The following is a 17,331-nucleotide window of genomic DNA, read 5'->3' on the forward strand; positions in this document are numbered from 1 at the left end:
GTTACTCGGTTCAGTTTCAGTCACACTGTGAAAACAGCCCAACCTCATCATCATCATCATCATCCTCATCCTCATCATGTGTCTTTGAGTCGGTCGAGGATTTCGTTCCTCTGACCTGCTCCGTTTGCTTTAAATGCCAAATGTTGGTTTCATGTTTCTGGCTTTTTCTTTTTTATCATGTGAATCAAATGTTATATGAATATTCAGTAGCCGTGACCACAGCAAACATAATTATAAATCTAATCATTTAGATGTATTCCCTTAATGAGATTACTCTTTACTGTTGATTCCTCAAAGTATATCCTAATATATCAATGCAGGAAATGAGTCAAAGAAAAAGGATTTAGTAAATTAACTTTTAATACTGTACATTTTTTAAAGAGGAGGTACTAAACCTGTTGTGTAGTAGACGAACCTGAAAGGTTTTATGTGAAGATCTTTTCTGTTGCATGTTTTAAAAGATGTTGGTGGAGGGAGGGGGGGTGAGGCCAAAGGTTGATTATTAGTTTAGAAAAATGTGAAGAAGCTTCTTTCACTATGACCACTAGATCACCACAGGTCGCATCTCCTTCAAAGGAAATAAAGCACTTTAAGTGTCAGACTGCAGCGTGCTGCCTCTCTTTACCCATAATTCAGTGGGGCGGGCAGGGACACTGAGTAACATTATACTTCACATTACAGATAATTGTTGTGCTTCTAGCTGCACTGCAGTCCTGATGACAGATTAAAGACTCAACTTATAAAATCCAACTGCCTTAAAGATGAAAAGGGTCTTTCCCTTTAAACCTTCAGATGTGTCCTTTAAACACAGAGGTTCCGCAAAACCGAAGGAAAAAGTACAAAGGTCAGGACTGTCATGTGACGACCCTTCATATTTACCTGGTGACCCTGTGGAGGGGCCCCGCGCCCAGGTTGGGAACTACTGGATTAAACTAAGTGTTTATAAAGCAGCTCCAACAGGAAAACTCTGCTGAGGACTCAGGATTAATGATCTGCTCATTTTACTGCAGGGTGTGTACTTCTACTTCCAGTACATTTATCTCATGATACTTCAGTACTTTTACTGATTGAATGCAGGACTATTTTACATGATGCTGCAGGTACTTTAGCCTGTAGCAGCAGCCTGTGGGCCGGGCTTCAGTGGTCGCAGGGGTCGGACACACGACCGATGAACAGCAGCGTGTTGATGCTGGACTCTCTGATGAGCAGCAGGAACGGCCGGTCGGCCAGAAACACCTCACGGTTTAAGTTGAAGGAGCGTCCGATGGCCACGACGGCCGTGGCTGCCGCAGCCTCACTGCCCTCCTCGTTCACCTGAGACCCACAACACAGGCTCATTAGGATCTGGTTCTGCTGGGCTCTGACTCACGACTAAGGGTTCGTCAAATGAAAATTAAATGACAAATGAAGATGTGTTTATAGGCTGATTTAGGTTTAAATATTTAGGCAGCAGATTTTTTTAGACACGCTGAAAACGGCTGGAGATAAAACTCTAAATGAAACTGTAGGCTCAACACAGCGACCTCTCCCTGAGGTTTAAACCTGATCTGTGTACACCAGGGACCAGAGCATTAAACTGACCTCTAGGAAGGCTTTGTGGTAGGCATCTGATATGTAGAGACCATCACTGTCTTCCTCCAGCATCCCTGCAACAAACACACAGGTGAGTTACAGGTACAACAGTGAAACTGAAATCTGCTCATTCAGCCTGTTTCACATGGTGATTCAGAGGAAACCTCATTAACAGCACATCTGCATGTGATCCAGGTGGAGGTACCTGGTAGACTGGCCTTCTCTGGGCTGAACAGGTCGCTGAGGCCCATGGCCTGGAGCTTCTCCTTCAGACTGAAACTGTCCTCCACCCTGAATCGAGGGACGTGGACAGAGACCGTGGTTTCCACTATCGCACTCAACCAGTCACTCAGTTTTTTCAGGCTCAGACTCTCTTCCACCTCAACACAAAAACAGAATAAGTCAGGAACACAGGTAACACAGAACACTGGGTTTCTGCAGGTTTCATCAAGTTAACTTAAGACCTCGTTTAGGCCTGGTTCACAGCCACACATGGAGGAAACCAGCTGAGCTCACGTTGAACAAGAAGACACTGAGTCCTGGACCCTGATGTTTTATCTCCAGGGTGTAAAGTCCACAGCAGCTGGTTCTTAATGTGGCTGTGGATCCAGACCGTGTTCCAGCTGCTGCTGCCGGGGCCTCGGTGAAGCTGCCCATGTTGACGCGCAACAACAGAGTTGGACGGAGGCGTTCGTGTCGTTCCGACTTTTCTTCAGACCCAAAGTTCCTCATGTCAGTGTTTCCTGGTGCAGCAGCTTCCAGCTGGTTGTGTCCAACAGGCTCCAACTAAACTCTCATTAAAGCTGCACTTCCCCATATCAGGTGGATGGAAGGAGCAGAAACCAGCAGTGATGGAAGAGCCGCTGTTATCTCCCACAGCACAACGCGCTCGCTCACTGTTCTCCCATCAGCTCTGACCGCGCCGCAAAGGGTCACATGTTCTGCTCCCAGGATGCTTTGCTTCTGTAGTTTTATGTGAGAAAGAACTACAACATGGACCCAAAGGAGCCCATTAAAACACGACTGAGACCCTGTACCTTACAACCATCAGCCTCAACATGGTCAATATTTATGATCTTTCAAAATAGTATTTGAGGCCTAAAATTCAGTTTATTTCCTTTTAGACTTTTTAGGCACCGCAAAAACGCTGTGGTAGGTGACACCATGCTCCATCACAGGACAGTCAAACCAAAACATGAAGACGTCACACTACATGAGTAGCTGAGAATGACATTTTATAGATGAAACAAAACGTGTTTAATGAACAGATGCGCCACACTCCATAATAAACGGTCGACTGGTCGTGGTTTGAGTTAATCGGTATCTGAACACTTGTTATTGTTGAGTCTCCCGTCGCTCCATTTATTGATTATGATTCACACGTGTTTGCTGCTGATAAAAAGCTGTGGCTACGCGCTGAACCCGCTTACCTTACTGAGCGCCGTGCCTCTGCTCGGCAGGATCATCACCATGGTGATGTCGTCTCCACGGTACGGCATCTCCAGCAGCTGCACCTGGTCGTCCGGGAAGTGCCCGTACCTGAACTTGGCCTCCTGGTACATCATGTTCACTGAGCAGCTGTGGCTCTCACTGATGTGGAAGTCGGAGGCGAAGACGTTGTCTTTGTCGAACTTGTTCTTCCACTGACCCTGAGAGGAAGAAACAACATTACGGAGGCAAATTCAAAGCAGAGCCCAATTATTTGCACCTGAGAGTGGCACAGATTTTTGTGGTGCATCTTTTGAAACAGAGTCAAGCAGAGCAAAGATGATCCGCTTGATAGCTCGTACTCTCTGGACTCCAAACTATGTTTCCAAAACATGTTGTGATAATTGACTTATTTCCCCTTGAGGCTACAGTGGGGGATGTAACACAACCGCATTTTATCCCTGAACATATTTCCAGTGAACACACCTAGGACACCGAGCTGAAGAATTCATCACCTTCTGATGAATAAAAAGGAACCAATCCCAACATGCAGTGGGTGGGAAGCAGGTCCACCCTGGACAAGTTCAAACCTCCAGCTGTGATTGGACGTTTCAGGTACCTTGAAGTAGATGGTGTTGACGAGGACCAGGATGGTAGTGGAGTCCAGTGCCCCCTGTGGTAGAGTGTCCTGGATCCGGTTTTCTGTCTTGTTGGAAATCCAGCTGTTGATGGTGAGCCGGGCCTTCTCGGGGTTCACCTGAAGCACAGAACCGGGGTGATTGGTGTGACCAGAGTCAAGGTTGTGAGTTGACTGGTTGAACATAACATTACCTTGAAGTTGAGGGGCAGCAGCTTGGCCCCATACACCATCTCACTGATGTTTTGATATGTCTCGCTGAACGTCAGAGATTTGTCTCCGAACAGCCTGTTGGCAGAGATCAGCTCCGTGGTCTTGTCCTTCTTCCTGTACAGACGACAGTTCAGTTTGGCGAAGAAGAAGTGGACCTGATCTGACGTCTTCTCCTTGATGGTGTCGAACTCAAACACCTGCAGTCAGAAATAAACGGACAACAGTCAAATCTGGTTTGTGGGCAGGACCAGCTGATGCAGCGGAGTGTTCTGAACTGTGATTTTCTTGGTCTGACCTTCATGATCTGTTGCAGCGTTTGGTTGCAGGCTCCCAGTTTGGTCATGGCGAATGCAGTGGAGATGCTGATGGGTGACATGAAGATGTTGTTCTCAGGGTTCTTGCTGAGGACCAGCTGTTTGTACAGGGAAAGGGCAAAGCGACTGTTGGCCTTCGACAGCTCCCACACTCGGGGGTTGGTGGACTCGGGGACCAGTTGGGGCACCTGGGTCAGACCCTCTGGGTCAGGGTTGCGGTAGATGCAGTGAGGCTCCAGAGGGAGGTCTTTGGGTTTGGCACTGCAGATGTCTGGATGGACCGCAAGAGCAACGAATGGCAAGGATGCCAAAACCAAGAGCCAATCGGCGGTCCTCATCCTGGGGAGAACACATTACAAAACACAAATCCAGACCAGTTTCCACTATAAACATAAAATAAATGTTTCCAACATGTGCAGGACACCGATCTTTTATTTTGGACACATCATCACACTTTTCCATTCTCCACTGCTGCCATTAACCACCACAGAAGAAGAGGAGTAGGTTAAAAGATGGAACCAGGTGTACATCAGCATTTATTCATCAAGTCTGGTTCACTTTGGTTTTAGCCACAACAACAAACACGTTTCAAACTGGTTTACAGTTTGCATTCATAAATAAAGAAACAGTGTTGAGGACGATTTATGGAGCAGCATTAAACTCTTCTGGGTGCACAATGTTCCAGGAGCTTCCAAAAGAGAGGAAATGTTTTGTTTTGTCCAAAACCAAAAGTTTCACAGAGAAACCGGCAAATTAATCAAACGTCAACATGCTGATTTTCTGTTGGTCCACTAATCAATAAAAATGTGCAACTCCACATGAAGACATGTTAAAACACAAGTGGATGATCAGCTGACTTTGTTCTTCGATTCCTGTTGGTTAATTTTTCTGCAACAGGTGTGTATTTCAGATTTGTGTGGGAATTAATTAATTTGAACTTGTGTTTAAACCCGTTTGTGTGTTTCTGTTGTTTGCCCTCATGTTCTGAACATCGGTGTGTTGGCGAAATGCGCTGTACAAATAAACCTGTTTACACACTCGCTCAACCTGAAATTCCCTCTCAAAGGACGAATGAAGCATTTTGAACCGAGCTGCAATTTAACGCACAAACACTGAAGATGTTCAGGCTTTAAACTAAATTCACTGATAAAAGCTAATAAACAAACAGGGGCCTAAGCAGAAGCATCTGAATTAATCAAATAAAAACGAGCTGTTTTTGGTTCTACCTTCATCCTTCAAACTGAGATTAAACTCTGCTCTTACTTTCATGATGCTGATCTATATTTACGTTGTTTATACAGTTCAGCTTTGAACACAAGAACAAGAACTTGAACTGGTTTTCATGCAGTTTTAAGAAAAATGAACTTGTCCCTGAGCAGACCAAAGTAAAACTGAAAAACATGAACCTGACGAGCTATCAACAGTTTTAAATGTGGATCCAGAGAATTCAAGTCTTAAATCTCACCTGAGCAGGTAGAGTTGTGTGTGTGCGCAGCCTGTCAGATGTGCACAGTGTGAGCTGAACCCAGGTCAGTGTCCTGCAGAGCGCAGGAACATCATGGCGACCTTTGAAACATTGATTGTCTGATAGTCAACAGCTTCATACCAGGAAACATTTGCACACAAAGCCCTTCAGACTGACCACTCATCAATAACAGCAGCAGGAGGCGTCGTCACCATCATCCACTAATCAGACACATCCTCGCTGCTGCAGGAGTTAAAGCTGCAGAGGCTGCTCCTCAGCTTTTACTGCAGTTTTACCTTTTAAACACTTAAAATTCAGGTTTACTGATTCCCAAATATCATTTAACAGCCAGCGAGTTTATAAAGGTTGATCCTGATAACTGGTTTATTCATGTCACACTGGTTTAGGTTCAGTGCAATAAAACAAGCACCACTGTACAAATAAAATGAATTGTTGACCTGTCAGGTTCAGATTCAGTGTTTTTAAGTGTCTCAGCCAGGCTTCATTCAGGTACATACTGACCCACCTGGACCAGGATCCACCCGGACCACAGCCAAGTCATGTGCTTTAAAAGCCACCTCAGTTCAGATGTTTTAATCCCAGTCTGTGTGGAGATATGCTCCTCAGATCTGATCAGTTCCTGTTGGGGCTTCAATATTTCTCCCATCTTATCAGACATGAGGCTCCTGCCCTGAAAATACAAGAAGCACAAATGTTTGGTTTGCTGCAGAAAAACTGAGGACAAACATCCTGAACTCTTCTCTGGTTACAGGACGTTTCAGAGCTGAGCTCCTTATGAACCCGTTTCCGTTTGGACAGAGACTTAAAAGAATTCTCACTTTTATTTGGAAACATAAATACAAATCTGTGCAAAAGTCATGTGACAAATCAACAACACACACAAAGTTGCTAGTAAGGAATGAATATAGACAAACTCCAGTAAAACCAGTCTGACCAAGAAAACCAGCACCACAGTCGGACCAGCAGAGCACCTCAGACACACCAGACTCCATTTAAAATGCGACAGTTTTTAAAATGAGCCAGAAGCTCTGGAACATCATTGCAGCTGGTTTCCAGTTTCTCCATGTCTAACCAGGAAAACCAGCAAGACCTTAAGACATTACAAATACCGACCACTTTGGCCTCACCAGAGGTGCTGCTGGAGGAGGTCTCAACATAAAATACAACCCCTTTTAAAGCATCTGGTGTGAGTGCAGTCAGAAGAGTTTGGGCAGCTGTCTCAGGCGACTGAGGTCCAGGATGTTTCCCACTGAGCCCTCCGTCTGGCGGCTGATGGCCCGGACTAAAGATGGCCGCATGCTGGAACAGTTCTCCTTGTCGGGGGCGTTCCCTTTAGAGTCTGTGGCTAACAGCTGCATCTTAGGCCGCAGGTCTCTTAGCAGCTGACTCTGTGGGAGGAGCTTCCCATTCAGAGCTTCTCTCAGCGGCTGACGACTCGACGCCTCCTGAACTCCGACCTCTTCCAGGTCCTCTTCATCCTCCTCCTCGATCAGCCCGTACCTCCTCATGTACTTCCTGGTGGCCAGAGACATGTTACTAGGCGACAGCACAGACATGCTGGAGGAGGCGGGACCAGGTTGGAGGGCGTGTCCTCCCAGAGACAGTCTGCTAAGCTGAGAGTCGCTCAGGTAACGCAGGGCGATGGCGTTGGCCTCCAGACTCAGATCCACGCTGCCTCCTGGGAACAGGGAGCTGACTGTCGGGTCAGAAACGCTCAGTCTGGACACAGCGGCTGCTGGATTGATGCTCGCCAGAGTGCTGAGGACAGCAGAACAAAGAGTCAGGACATCTGCTCCCTTACTGCCACATGATGAAAACCACCACACAGGTGCTGTTTGTGCACCTGTCTCAGTCTGCCATCTTTGTTCAGAAACCAGCTCCAGTTTGGTTTCACTGCTCCTACAGCTTCTCTCTGATCTCAGCAGCGTCTGGAGCTGGTTTTTGAAAAAAGATGGGCCTCCCATTGTTGGTGAGGAAGAACCATGTGAGCCAGGTCAGCGGTGTGGCTCCCTGCTGGGGTTTTAATAGTTTTTGGACAACAATGGAGGTCTATGGCACAGACCCATAAGTTGAACCAGGTTCTGGTTTCACCACATTAGGCTGAGGACACCACATTCATTGGTGCTGCTAAACTGGTTTTATAGTGTGGTGAATTCTACTGATGGTAACAGCAGCATCAGAGAACAAGGCTCTCCTTCCACATTTGCAACATGCAAATTGCAATTTGTGTTTTCACACTGCAGACACAGTTGTTTTTAATGAGACACCAGATTATCTGGTTTCTGCAGTTTGTGCAGTGTGTTACATGATCAGTACTCCACCCTGAGCTATTACTAAAACTTATTAAACTACCACATTTGTGACTTAAACATGAACTTGTGAGACGACTCTCACATTTATCTGCAATTTGCAGATCCTCAGGCTAATGTAGATAACTTGGCACCAGGAAATGACATGGCCCTTTAATAAAATCAAAAAGAACAAAGAAGTGCAGCGCTGTGTTCACTACCTGACACTCTCCACAGTTTTCACTCTGCTTCTGTCCGACTCTGTCAGATCTGCTTCATCCACATCGACCCCGAGCTGCTGCAGCTGCCGCAGAGTCGCGGTCACCACCGGGTCTTCTACTGGACTCTGTGACTTCCTCCTGGATGAGGAGGAGGACCGGGAGTGGTCAGAAACCAAAGACAGACTCCGCCTCCTGAATTCCTCCTCCTCCACTTCCTGCCTGCTGTCCGCCTCCTGCAGACGACTGGTCAGTTGTGTCTGAGGACACAGAAGGAAGAGTTACCTGTCACATCACACTAGAACTGGTCCACAGTTTTTACTGTGTGCGCTGTTACCATCAGGTTGTGATAGAAGCTCTGCTGATCGTCTGCAGGTCTGTACATGCTCACACTTTCTCCCAGAACTGGACTCTCCCGACCACTGCTGAAACAAACACAATATCAGAACGAATACACGCACGCACGCGCACGCGCACACACACACACACAAGATCTGATGGAAACAGCAGGACACTCAGGCCTGGGATGTGGACTCAGACTTAAACATGCTCCTGGTGCCACTCTCTATCTCTCCACCAGTCTCACCTGGGCTGTTCAGAAGGGGGGCAGGAGGCCACCTGACCTGTGTCCCCATCCTCAGCTCTGTCCACAGGACAGACAACTGGCAGGTCATGTGAGGGAGGTGGTGTGGGTAAAGGGGTCGAAGGGAGCGGTTGCTGTGAATCCCCCCAGAACAGACTGGCACCTGGACACAAAACAGCAGAGGAAAGGAGGAAAAGCAATGAGCTGAGCTGCAACAATGTTCACCGGTTGACACCTGTCCTGATCTGCCCTGGCCTCACCTGTCCCCACAGCGATGCTGGCTGTGCTCCTGGGTGTCTGAGTGTCGAGCTGCCGACTGGAGGACTGAAGCTTCCCCTGAGCCTCCAGCAGCATCTGGACCTGAAACCAGACAGACAGTCCGTCCCTCAGGAGTTTTTGATTTAACCACCATAGTGAAAGACAGGGAGGACACACATGGGGCAGCTAATAACAGCAAGTTACACACTACAAATTTTCCTCTTCTGAAAAATAACCTTTAGGTTCGGTGGGAAAAGGCAGCGTGAGCACATCACACAACAATGATCAAACTGTGACCATTCCATTAACCTTTCTCTTCATTTCCTGCCCCTGATCAGCTGACTAATGGACACTTTATTAGGAAGCCCACACTCAGACAGCAACTTCCACCTCCTACAAACTCAGTTCTTTGCACCATGGACTCCACGAAATGTTAAGAACTGTGACATTCTGCTCCACAGCAAAATGACAGCGTCACATCCATTAGAAAACGCAAACTGTGGCCACAAAGGAACGCACACAACGTGCAGCAGTAACAGTGGTTTTCATGTTTAACACGATGTTTCAGTGAGCAGAACTCTGCTCGGGATTGACAACAGGAGTTTCAGGAACAGATTTTCTCCCAGTTCTGATGTCTGACTCTCCCCACAGGAGGAGGAGCAGGTGTACAGGTGTTCTGATGTAGCTCATCTGGTGTTACTATAGTTTCTAAGTGTAGAAAAGCTGAACACATGGACATGAGGTGCAGTTACCTGAGCCTGCAGGAGGCGGAGCTGTTGGTCCTGATGGAGGAGGAGCTGGTAGGTATCAGCTGGTACAGCTCCCCCCACCTGTTCACAGCAGTGATTCATACAGGAGGGACGGGGCCAGGGTGCAGGCAGAGGGTCTGATAGACGGGACGGGTTGGCAGAGGGGGAGTCCCCGCAGCAAGGGACAGGAGCAGGGTGGCTGCAGGGACAGGAGGGTGGAGGGAGGAGGAAGCTGGAAGGAAGAGGAGTGGGTTGGTGGGAAGAGAGAGGAGAGCACGAGTTATGGGGAAGAGAAGGCGTAGGGTGTTTAAAAGATGGAGGAATAGGTCTGTGGGTGGAGGCAGAAGGAGCAGGGTGATGGGAGGATGTATGAGCGCCATGGGGGGAGGAAGGAGGAACAGAGGGAGAAGATGGAGGGTTTCTGGAAGGGGGAGCGTGATGATGTGAGGAATGATGAGCAGCGGGGTGAAGTCGTGGGGAGGAGAAGACGGAGGTGCAGTCATAGGTGTGGGGGGAGCAGCAGGTACAGGGCTGCTGCAGGTTAGAATTGGGAGTGCTGTGGAGCTGAGGAGGAGCAGATCTGGGATCTGAAGAATTGGAGGTGGAGCTGTTTCCAGCTGGAGGACCAAATTTCCTGTCAGCAGCAGAAGGTGGTCTGTGGGCAGAGCCAGGGTCCTTCCAGCCGTGCTGATTGGAAGTGAAGCTGCTGTCGATCAGCAAAGAGAGTTCAGGAACAGACGGCTGCACTCTGCGAGTCTGAAAACACAAACACGTCAGTTTGGATGCAGTTCATTCTATGAACAACTTAGGAGTTAGGAAAACACACAAGCTTGATAGTCCAACAGAATCCCTGTGAGATTTCTGTACTGAACTGTCCCGTCATCTACAATACGTTTCTTATCACTGGTGGGCAACAACATCTAGCATGGCGCTATGTAGGCGGAGCCAACAGAGCAGAGTAGGGAGAGTGGGGACAGGACCGTGATGTCTTGGTGCATATACTGAGAAGGGAAAGAATAAGAGAGGAAGTCCTCAGCTCTGCTGCACACTGGACAACACAGGGGCCCTTCTGTCGGTGACTCACTTGCTGGGCCGGGGCGTGTGGACTAGGGGACGGTCTTGGAGAAAAGTCTTCATCCTCGACCCCGGAGTCCTGATCGCTAACGGACAGACCAGCAGCTGGTGGTGGGGCCCTGAGGACAGAGGACAGTCTAGAGTCACACTGAAGCAGGGCAAAGAAAAGGGATGGCTTCTCTAATTATCTGGACGCTTCTGCACAGTCACATTTGCCTTTAAACACAATCTGTCTGGACTTTATGAAACTAAAACTATCTTCATCACTGATGTTGTTGACCTGGTAAATAAATATTTCCTCTTCTGATGGGGCCAGGCTGTTCTCATGTCTGTCCTGACAAACAGAGGCAGACAGTAAAATCCTTTAAAATCTAGTACCTGCTGAAGGAGCTCTGAGCCTCTTGGAACACCTCCATCTGTCTGCTGTGATCCTCTAAGCGGAGCTCACACTGTAGAGTCTGACCGTCCACCGGCACCACCTGCTGACCACACAGCTCATCGTCAGATCAACAATCAATCAAAAAGCTCTGTAACAAAAGCAGGAAAAGCTGCAGGGTCAGGGGGTCAGTGGTGGTATGACCTGGTACAGTGTGACAGACTGGAAGGCAGTCAGCAGCTGGCAGTCCAGCTGTGGTCCTGGTGCCCGACATTGGAAGAACTGAGGGGCTCTGTGGGTCGCGCCGAACAGCACGAGGAGGAAACAGCCACTCTCTGAGAGGACTCTGAAACACAGACGCTCAGTGCTGTCAGCTCTACAGCCAGAAAACATCCAAACACGATGTGAACACGATGTGAACGGGTGCTAAACAAAAACACTGTGTTTGAATAAACCATCGAGATGAAGAATGTTTATTTTATTAATATTCAGTGCTAATCCTGGGTCTTAATTTAGCTGTGAACCTTAAAATCATCTGGGTTTTCACAGCAACAGGTTTGATAAGTAGAAACAAAAGTGCAATCAGAACTAAGCTAATTATAACCTTTTTCTAAAATGTGAGCAGCAATATTGCAGACTGCTCCACTCACCTGTCCTGGAGGGCGGAGCTAAACAGGAACCTCAGACACCAGGCCCACACCTGAGGGTTGTAGATGTGTGTGATTCCACTCAGCCAGCTGTAACAGAACAGGAAGTAGAAATAAAAGACAGTGAAATGAGGACCAATGTTTTTCAGCCTATTTGCCTTCATTCGCCAGAGGCAAACAAGAAATGTGGGGGACAGAGGGGTCGATGATCCGTTGATTTGAGGAGTAGATATTGATACTTACTGATACAAGGATGATGTTTTATCTTCACTCCAAATATTTCATGTATTTATATAAATGTTCCCTTCATTGTGTTACTGGATTACAAAGCCTTTTGTTTGCTGCAGAACGTTCTTTCAGACATATCTTACTATCCTGTGTATTTAAATGTGTGTAGTTGTGCTATGGAGCTACAACACAAACAGATCACTGTATCTTTGCTGCCATGAAAGAACTCATACAATAGGATGATGGTTTGCCAGCAGAACTTACAGCCCGACCAGCGGCAGGTTGGACGCTTTGGGATCAGACTCTAGCAGTAGCAGGAGTTTCCTGGTCTGGTCCATAGTCAGAAACCTGAAACACAAACAGCAGCTGAAACCTGACGGGCCCCTTCAGCAAGATCCTGATGAGTTGCGATGAAGTTCTCATGTTCTCACCCTCTCTGTCGGGCGGCGCCCTGCTGCAACAGCGCTCGGCTGGTGCTGGTCAGACTTCTGAGGAGAGCGGTGGGGATGACGGGGACGGCTCGGACCGGCTCAAGCTCCACGCAGACAGACGGACACACAGCTGACCAGCTGAGACCGAACACTGCAGCGTCTGCCTGCTGAGAGCAGACAACTCGAGCTCTGACCTTCAGCAGCTGAGACAGATCCAGGGTCTGTCTGCTGCTCACAAACTGTTGCAGCACCTGCAGCACAGACACTTACATCAGACATGTGCACCAACAGGCTCCACCAGCAGCTGGAGCTGACCAATCACATCTTCGGTTGTCTGTAGTCACTGTACAAGACAAAAAACTGGAGACACCAACAGTCTCAATAAAATTAAAAATTAAGACAACATAAGCCACAGATTGTTTACATCTGCTTTGTCTTAGTCAGAATCTCTGCACACCTGAATTACTGACTGGCACAGAGGATGGACAAGCAGCAATAGCAAAAAAAAAAAACAAACATGTCTCAAATGCTATTGCAATACTAGTTAAGTATGTTTAAGTCTCCTCAACCCTCAGCAGACATTTCTTTGACCTTATAACTCGCAAACATGGCTGATGCAGTCTGAGATAGAATCAAATGTGATCTCAGCAGCGAAACTAACAAGAAGCTTTGCTTTTCATGAATGACATATATGATGTAACCACATCATGCAAGACTACAAAATCCAGCTTCAGAAGCTAAGCCTCTCAGTCAGCTGCAGCAGGGATCCAACCTCAGCAAGGAAAACATGACTTCAAGGACACATTGTGTTGTTGTGTGTTAAAGATCCAGTAACACATGAACTGATGTCAAACCTCTGCGGTTCTTCCTAAGTAGAACCTGAGCTCTGTGTAAGCAGGGCTGTCATACCAGAACTGATGCTGAGATGAGAACTTAAAACGATTCTTGACTCTCTGACCCACAAGTGTCAAACTCACCTTGAAGCAGTGATGGAGCTCAGCCTCTGATTGGACGACAGCGTCGGACATGGCCTCAGTCTGAGTGGAGAACAAACACGGAACCAGGATGTCTCCGGGCAGCAAAGCAGAGGGAACCCTGCTCGAGGATCCGGCCTGGTCTCGACCGGGATCAAACCGGTCCAGAGTCACAGTGACCCCCTCCTCATCTGGATCACAGCAGCAGAGACCAGAGGACAGAGACAATACGACAGAGTTAGTACAGGAATCAATCAATATCACTGAACTGACTGCTGATGATTCAACAGCTGCCACATGTGATTCGACTGAAGTCTGACCTGAGTCTACAGACACCGATCCCAGGAAGAAACAGTGGAGGTGGAGCTTGTTGCTGTGACGGACATGGCGCTGGGCCAGACGCAGAGCTTTCTCCAACAGCACCAACCGAGGCTTCCTGCAGAGACATGCATCACCTACTGTCAGGACTGGGACACGTCACCACCAGTACAACAACAGAAGACGCAGAGTTCCAGTTTACAAACAGCTGAGGACACATGCTTTGCACTGAGTTGCAAAACACATCCTTGTATTCATAACTTCTTCAAACCTCACTCCAGCTCTGGCAGACACCTGTCAGCAACATACTATGCAACAAAACAACTCGAAACCAAGAGATTTAATTAAGATTTCTGTGTTATTTTAAAACCAAGAAATGGCTAATAAGAAATAATAATAAACACCTGGTGTGTCGCTGCTCAGATGGGACTGGCACATGTGGTACTGACAACTGTAAACTGAAGAAAACTGTCACTATGGCTCTGTCTAACTAATACTCATACATACCTGACTGACATGTTCAGCTATGTTTATTCCTGTAGTACAGTGGAAAACCATCCACAGGCCAATTCTGCTCTCTGAGATGACAGACATGTCCAACATTTGCCACTCAGAACTTTGTGATTCCACAGTTTTAGACACAAAAGCAACATTTCACATGGATCTTCTCATAAACTGTGGGTCAGTTTGTGCCCCTGGCCTGTGCCACGTCTCACTAATGAAACCATGTGAAGGTCTGAACTTCAGGGTAAGTGCAGAGAAAGATGTTTAGCTGCTGCTAAATCAAGACCTATTGTTAACAACAGGGAAAATAAACAACTAATCTGTAAAGTTGGAATTTTGGAATTTAAACAAGTTCAGCATTGTTCTAGTTCTGCAGGTGGTCTGAGCTCTCTTGTGTTCAAGTGGGCGTTTAGATGGAAAACAGATTTTTTTTTTTTTTTTTGGGTCAATGCTGCAAAGAAATACAATGGGACAGGACTGTACAGTTCTGAACATTTTTCAAAATAACATTTGTTTTGTCCTACAAAGGACAAATCAGTTTCCTGGATCACAGCCGACACTGACGAAAGCTCAGATTTCACACAAACTGTTTCTGTCACTTTAACAGTAACAGCGGAACAATAATGGATTCAGGGGAACAGTTATCTCCAATGTTAAACCCCACCATGTCTCCACCATCTCTGTAAAGACTTTTTGGATCAGGTGTAATCCCATGCGATTTCTGGCTGGGTCGGACAGCAGGTCACATCACTCAGGAGAACCAGACTTCAGTGGTCAGCAGGTGTTTACCTGTGTGAGCACAGCTGAAGGCAGAGCTTCTCCCCTGCAGGGCTGCCATCCCACAGAGCCGACCTGGATTTGGGGAAACTCAGTGGGGTGAGAGGGGTCACCAAGGTTCTGAACAACATAAAACATAAAACAGGTCTTACTGCTTATAATACAAAAAAATGTATTCTTTATATCTACAGGATGATTGGTATCAAAAAGTGTCAGAAATACTGAAAATTTGCCATCACAACTTCCTACAGCCAAATGTGATTGATACTATGAAACGCTGAGCAGTACTTTAACCTTTACTGTGAAACGCTGAGCAGTACTTTAACCTTTACTGTGAAACGCTGAGCAGTACTTTAACCTTTACTGTGAAACGCTGAGCAGCACTTTAACCTTTACTGTGAAACAAAGAACAGTACTTCACCCCGCCCATCGGACAGTGGCCCTGGCAGTAATAAATAGACGCAGCAGTGTAATCAGACTGACCCGTGTGTGTTGGTATGAACCTACCTTCCTCTTACATTCTCCGCAGTAAAAAACTCTTCAAAAACAGCAGAAGGCAGAGCCTGGAGGTTTACCGGGCAGCTCATCGCTGCTGCGGCCGACAGGAAGCAGCTTTGATCGGGGACTTTAAGCGTAAACACCGCGCTCGGCTCGGCTAACTTCAGCTAGCCACGTTAGCTTCCTGCTCGGACCGCATCCGCCCCGGCTGTTAGCGGTGTTAGCTTAGAAAATGGGGGAAAACTCGACTCTCTCACACTACCCGAGCAGTGTCAACGTTTTTAAACAACTTTACCATCGCTCTTCGACCTTTATTTGGAAGATTTAATTACAACCGAGCCACAAAACATAAAATCAGAAAACGAGCTCAAGTTAATTATGGCGCTGTTTCTACGCTGCTCTGGCGGGGCAACTCAATCAGCCAATAGAAAACATAGTTGCAGCCAATCTGACCAATAGGATGGCACCTTTTCTTCCTCGTAATGTTTATTGACGGTTGACAAACAACGGATTGTGTGTTACTGCCACCCACTGGTAAATAGTCCCTAGTGTTTACAATACTCGTTTCATGTAGACCAAGTTATTTTTTTTTTATTCTTCTGAATATTGTTGGGAATGCAGCATAATATTCTGTCATGTATGTCTAAGTCTTGTCTTATTTCTCCCGTTTCTTCTTATATTAATCTGTTCACATACTTTTTACTGATCTTTGTAAAACATTCCTCCTTTCCCGTCTTTCTCTTACTAGTTTTTCTTCAGTTTCTGTTTAAAATGCTTATGTCCTACAAAATTAAACTGACAAAGCAATATGGTTATTTCATTTCCTTTTATGCCATAAAAATGTTGCAGCAATCACCATCTTTTGAATTCTACATAGCCTAATGTTTGCTATATTTCTACCAGAACATCTGCTCTGCTGTCTAAGTGATTGCAATGTAAACTGACTAATGATGACTGTCTTATTATATGTTTTATTTTTCCTCATCAGACTGATTATCTTGAATGAGATGCTGCCAGTAAGATAAGATAATTCTTTATTGATCCCACAGTGGGGAAATTCAATTGTTACACAGCTACAGGACAACAGTAATGTGCAAAGAATGAAAAATAAAAAGTGTGCAAAATGTGTGCAGAACTTTTTTACAAATTTACAAAATATTTACAAATAAAAATGCTATATATAATGTCTAAAATAAAATAAACTACACAAGATAAGCTGATATGAAAACCTCTATGTGCACGGTTGAGTTTGTTAGATGCATTGGTTGTATAATCTAACAGCGGTGGGAAGATGTAGAAAGTAAAAGATGTAAAAGTAGAAAGATTTAAGGTGCAAGAGAGACATTTTCTGTTCATGTTTTAGGATGTTTTTGTGCCCTGGTGCAGGATAAGACAAGACAAGGTAAACTTTATTAGTCCTCCAAGGGAAATTCAGATAGTCTTGTAGTTAATTGTGTGAGAGTAGTCAGTTGTCACTGGCTAAGGTGTAGTAGAGCCTGAGTCCACTGCAGCTGCTTCTCTGCTTCATCAGGATGTTGTGAACGGGATGGTCAGTGTGTTCCAGGATGGTCTCTACCTTTGTCTGTGAGCGTCTCTCCACCACAGCCAACAATGAGTCCAGCCCAGGGGTGGCAATCGATGGTCTTCGAGGGCCGCTGCCCTGACTGTTTTCCAACTATCCCTACACTACCCACCGCTGATTACCTGGAACAGGTGTTTTCAGCCAATCACAAGTTGGAACATACCATCTCAGATGAG

The 17,331-nt window shown here is 46.5% G+C and overlaps 2 protein-coding genes across 4 annotated transcripts; both read right to left on the reverse strand.

Annotated features, from left to right (window-relative positions):
- Positions 1-408: 408 nt before the first annotated feature.
- serpinc1 (serpin peptidase inhibitor, clade C (antithrombin), member 1) lies at positions 409-6,319 on the reverse strand. Its single transcript, XM_026322983.2, has 9 exons — positions 6,156-6,319; positions 5,630-5,730; positions 4,146-4,503; positions 3,832-4,047; positions 3,620-3,757; positions 3,003-3,221; positions 1,778-1,952; positions 1,582-1,646; positions 409-1,314 (listed from the first exon to the last, which is right to left on the reverse strand). Exons 3-9 carry the CDS (start codon positions 4,500-4,502, stop codon positions 1,138-1,140), a joined length of 1,347 nt encoding a protein of 448 aa, XP_026178768.1. The 5' UTR covers position 4,503; positions 5,630-5,730; positions 6,156-6,319; the 3' UTR covers positions 409-1,137.
- Positions 6,320-6,452: 133 nt separating this feature from the next.
- stil (STIL centriolar assembly protein) lies at positions 6,453-15,969 on the reverse strand. Of its 3 annotated transcripts, none has more exons than XM_026322980.2 (16): positions 15,583-15,969; positions 15,088-15,150; positions 13,797-13,912; positions 13,480-13,667; positions 12,503-12,753; positions 12,336-12,419; positions 11,847-11,933; positions 11,401-11,542; positions 11,199-11,299; positions 10,831-10,939; positions 9,750-10,502; positions 9,000-9,099; positions 8,743-8,902; positions 8,494-8,581; positions 8,160-8,416; positions 6,453-7,408 (listed from the first exon to the last, which is right to left on the reverse strand). In XM_026322980.2, exons 1-16 carry the CDS (start codon positions 15,660-15,662, stop codon positions 6,847-6,849), a joined length of 3,141 nt encoding a protein of 1,046 aa, XP_026178765.1. In that variant the 5' UTR covers positions 15,663-15,969; the 3' UTR covers positions 6,453-6,846. The 3 variants fall into 3 exon arrangements, with proteins under 3 accessions (XP_026178765.1, XP_026178764.1, XP_026178763.1); XM_026322979.2 differs by having other exon boundaries at positions 8,494-8,578; positions 15,088-15,195; XM_026322978.2 differs by having other exon boundaries at positions 15,088-15,195.
- Positions 15,970-17,331: the final 1,362 nt, after the last annotated feature.

Source organism: Mastacembelus armatus, chromosome 4 (assembly GCF_900324485.2).
Source record: "Mastacembelus armatus chromosome 4, fMasArm1.2, whole genome shotgun sequence".
NCBI classification, from domain to species: domain Eukaryota; kingdom Metazoa; phylum Chordata; class Actinopteri; order Synbranchiformes; family Mastacembelidae; genus Mastacembelus; species Mastacembelus armatus.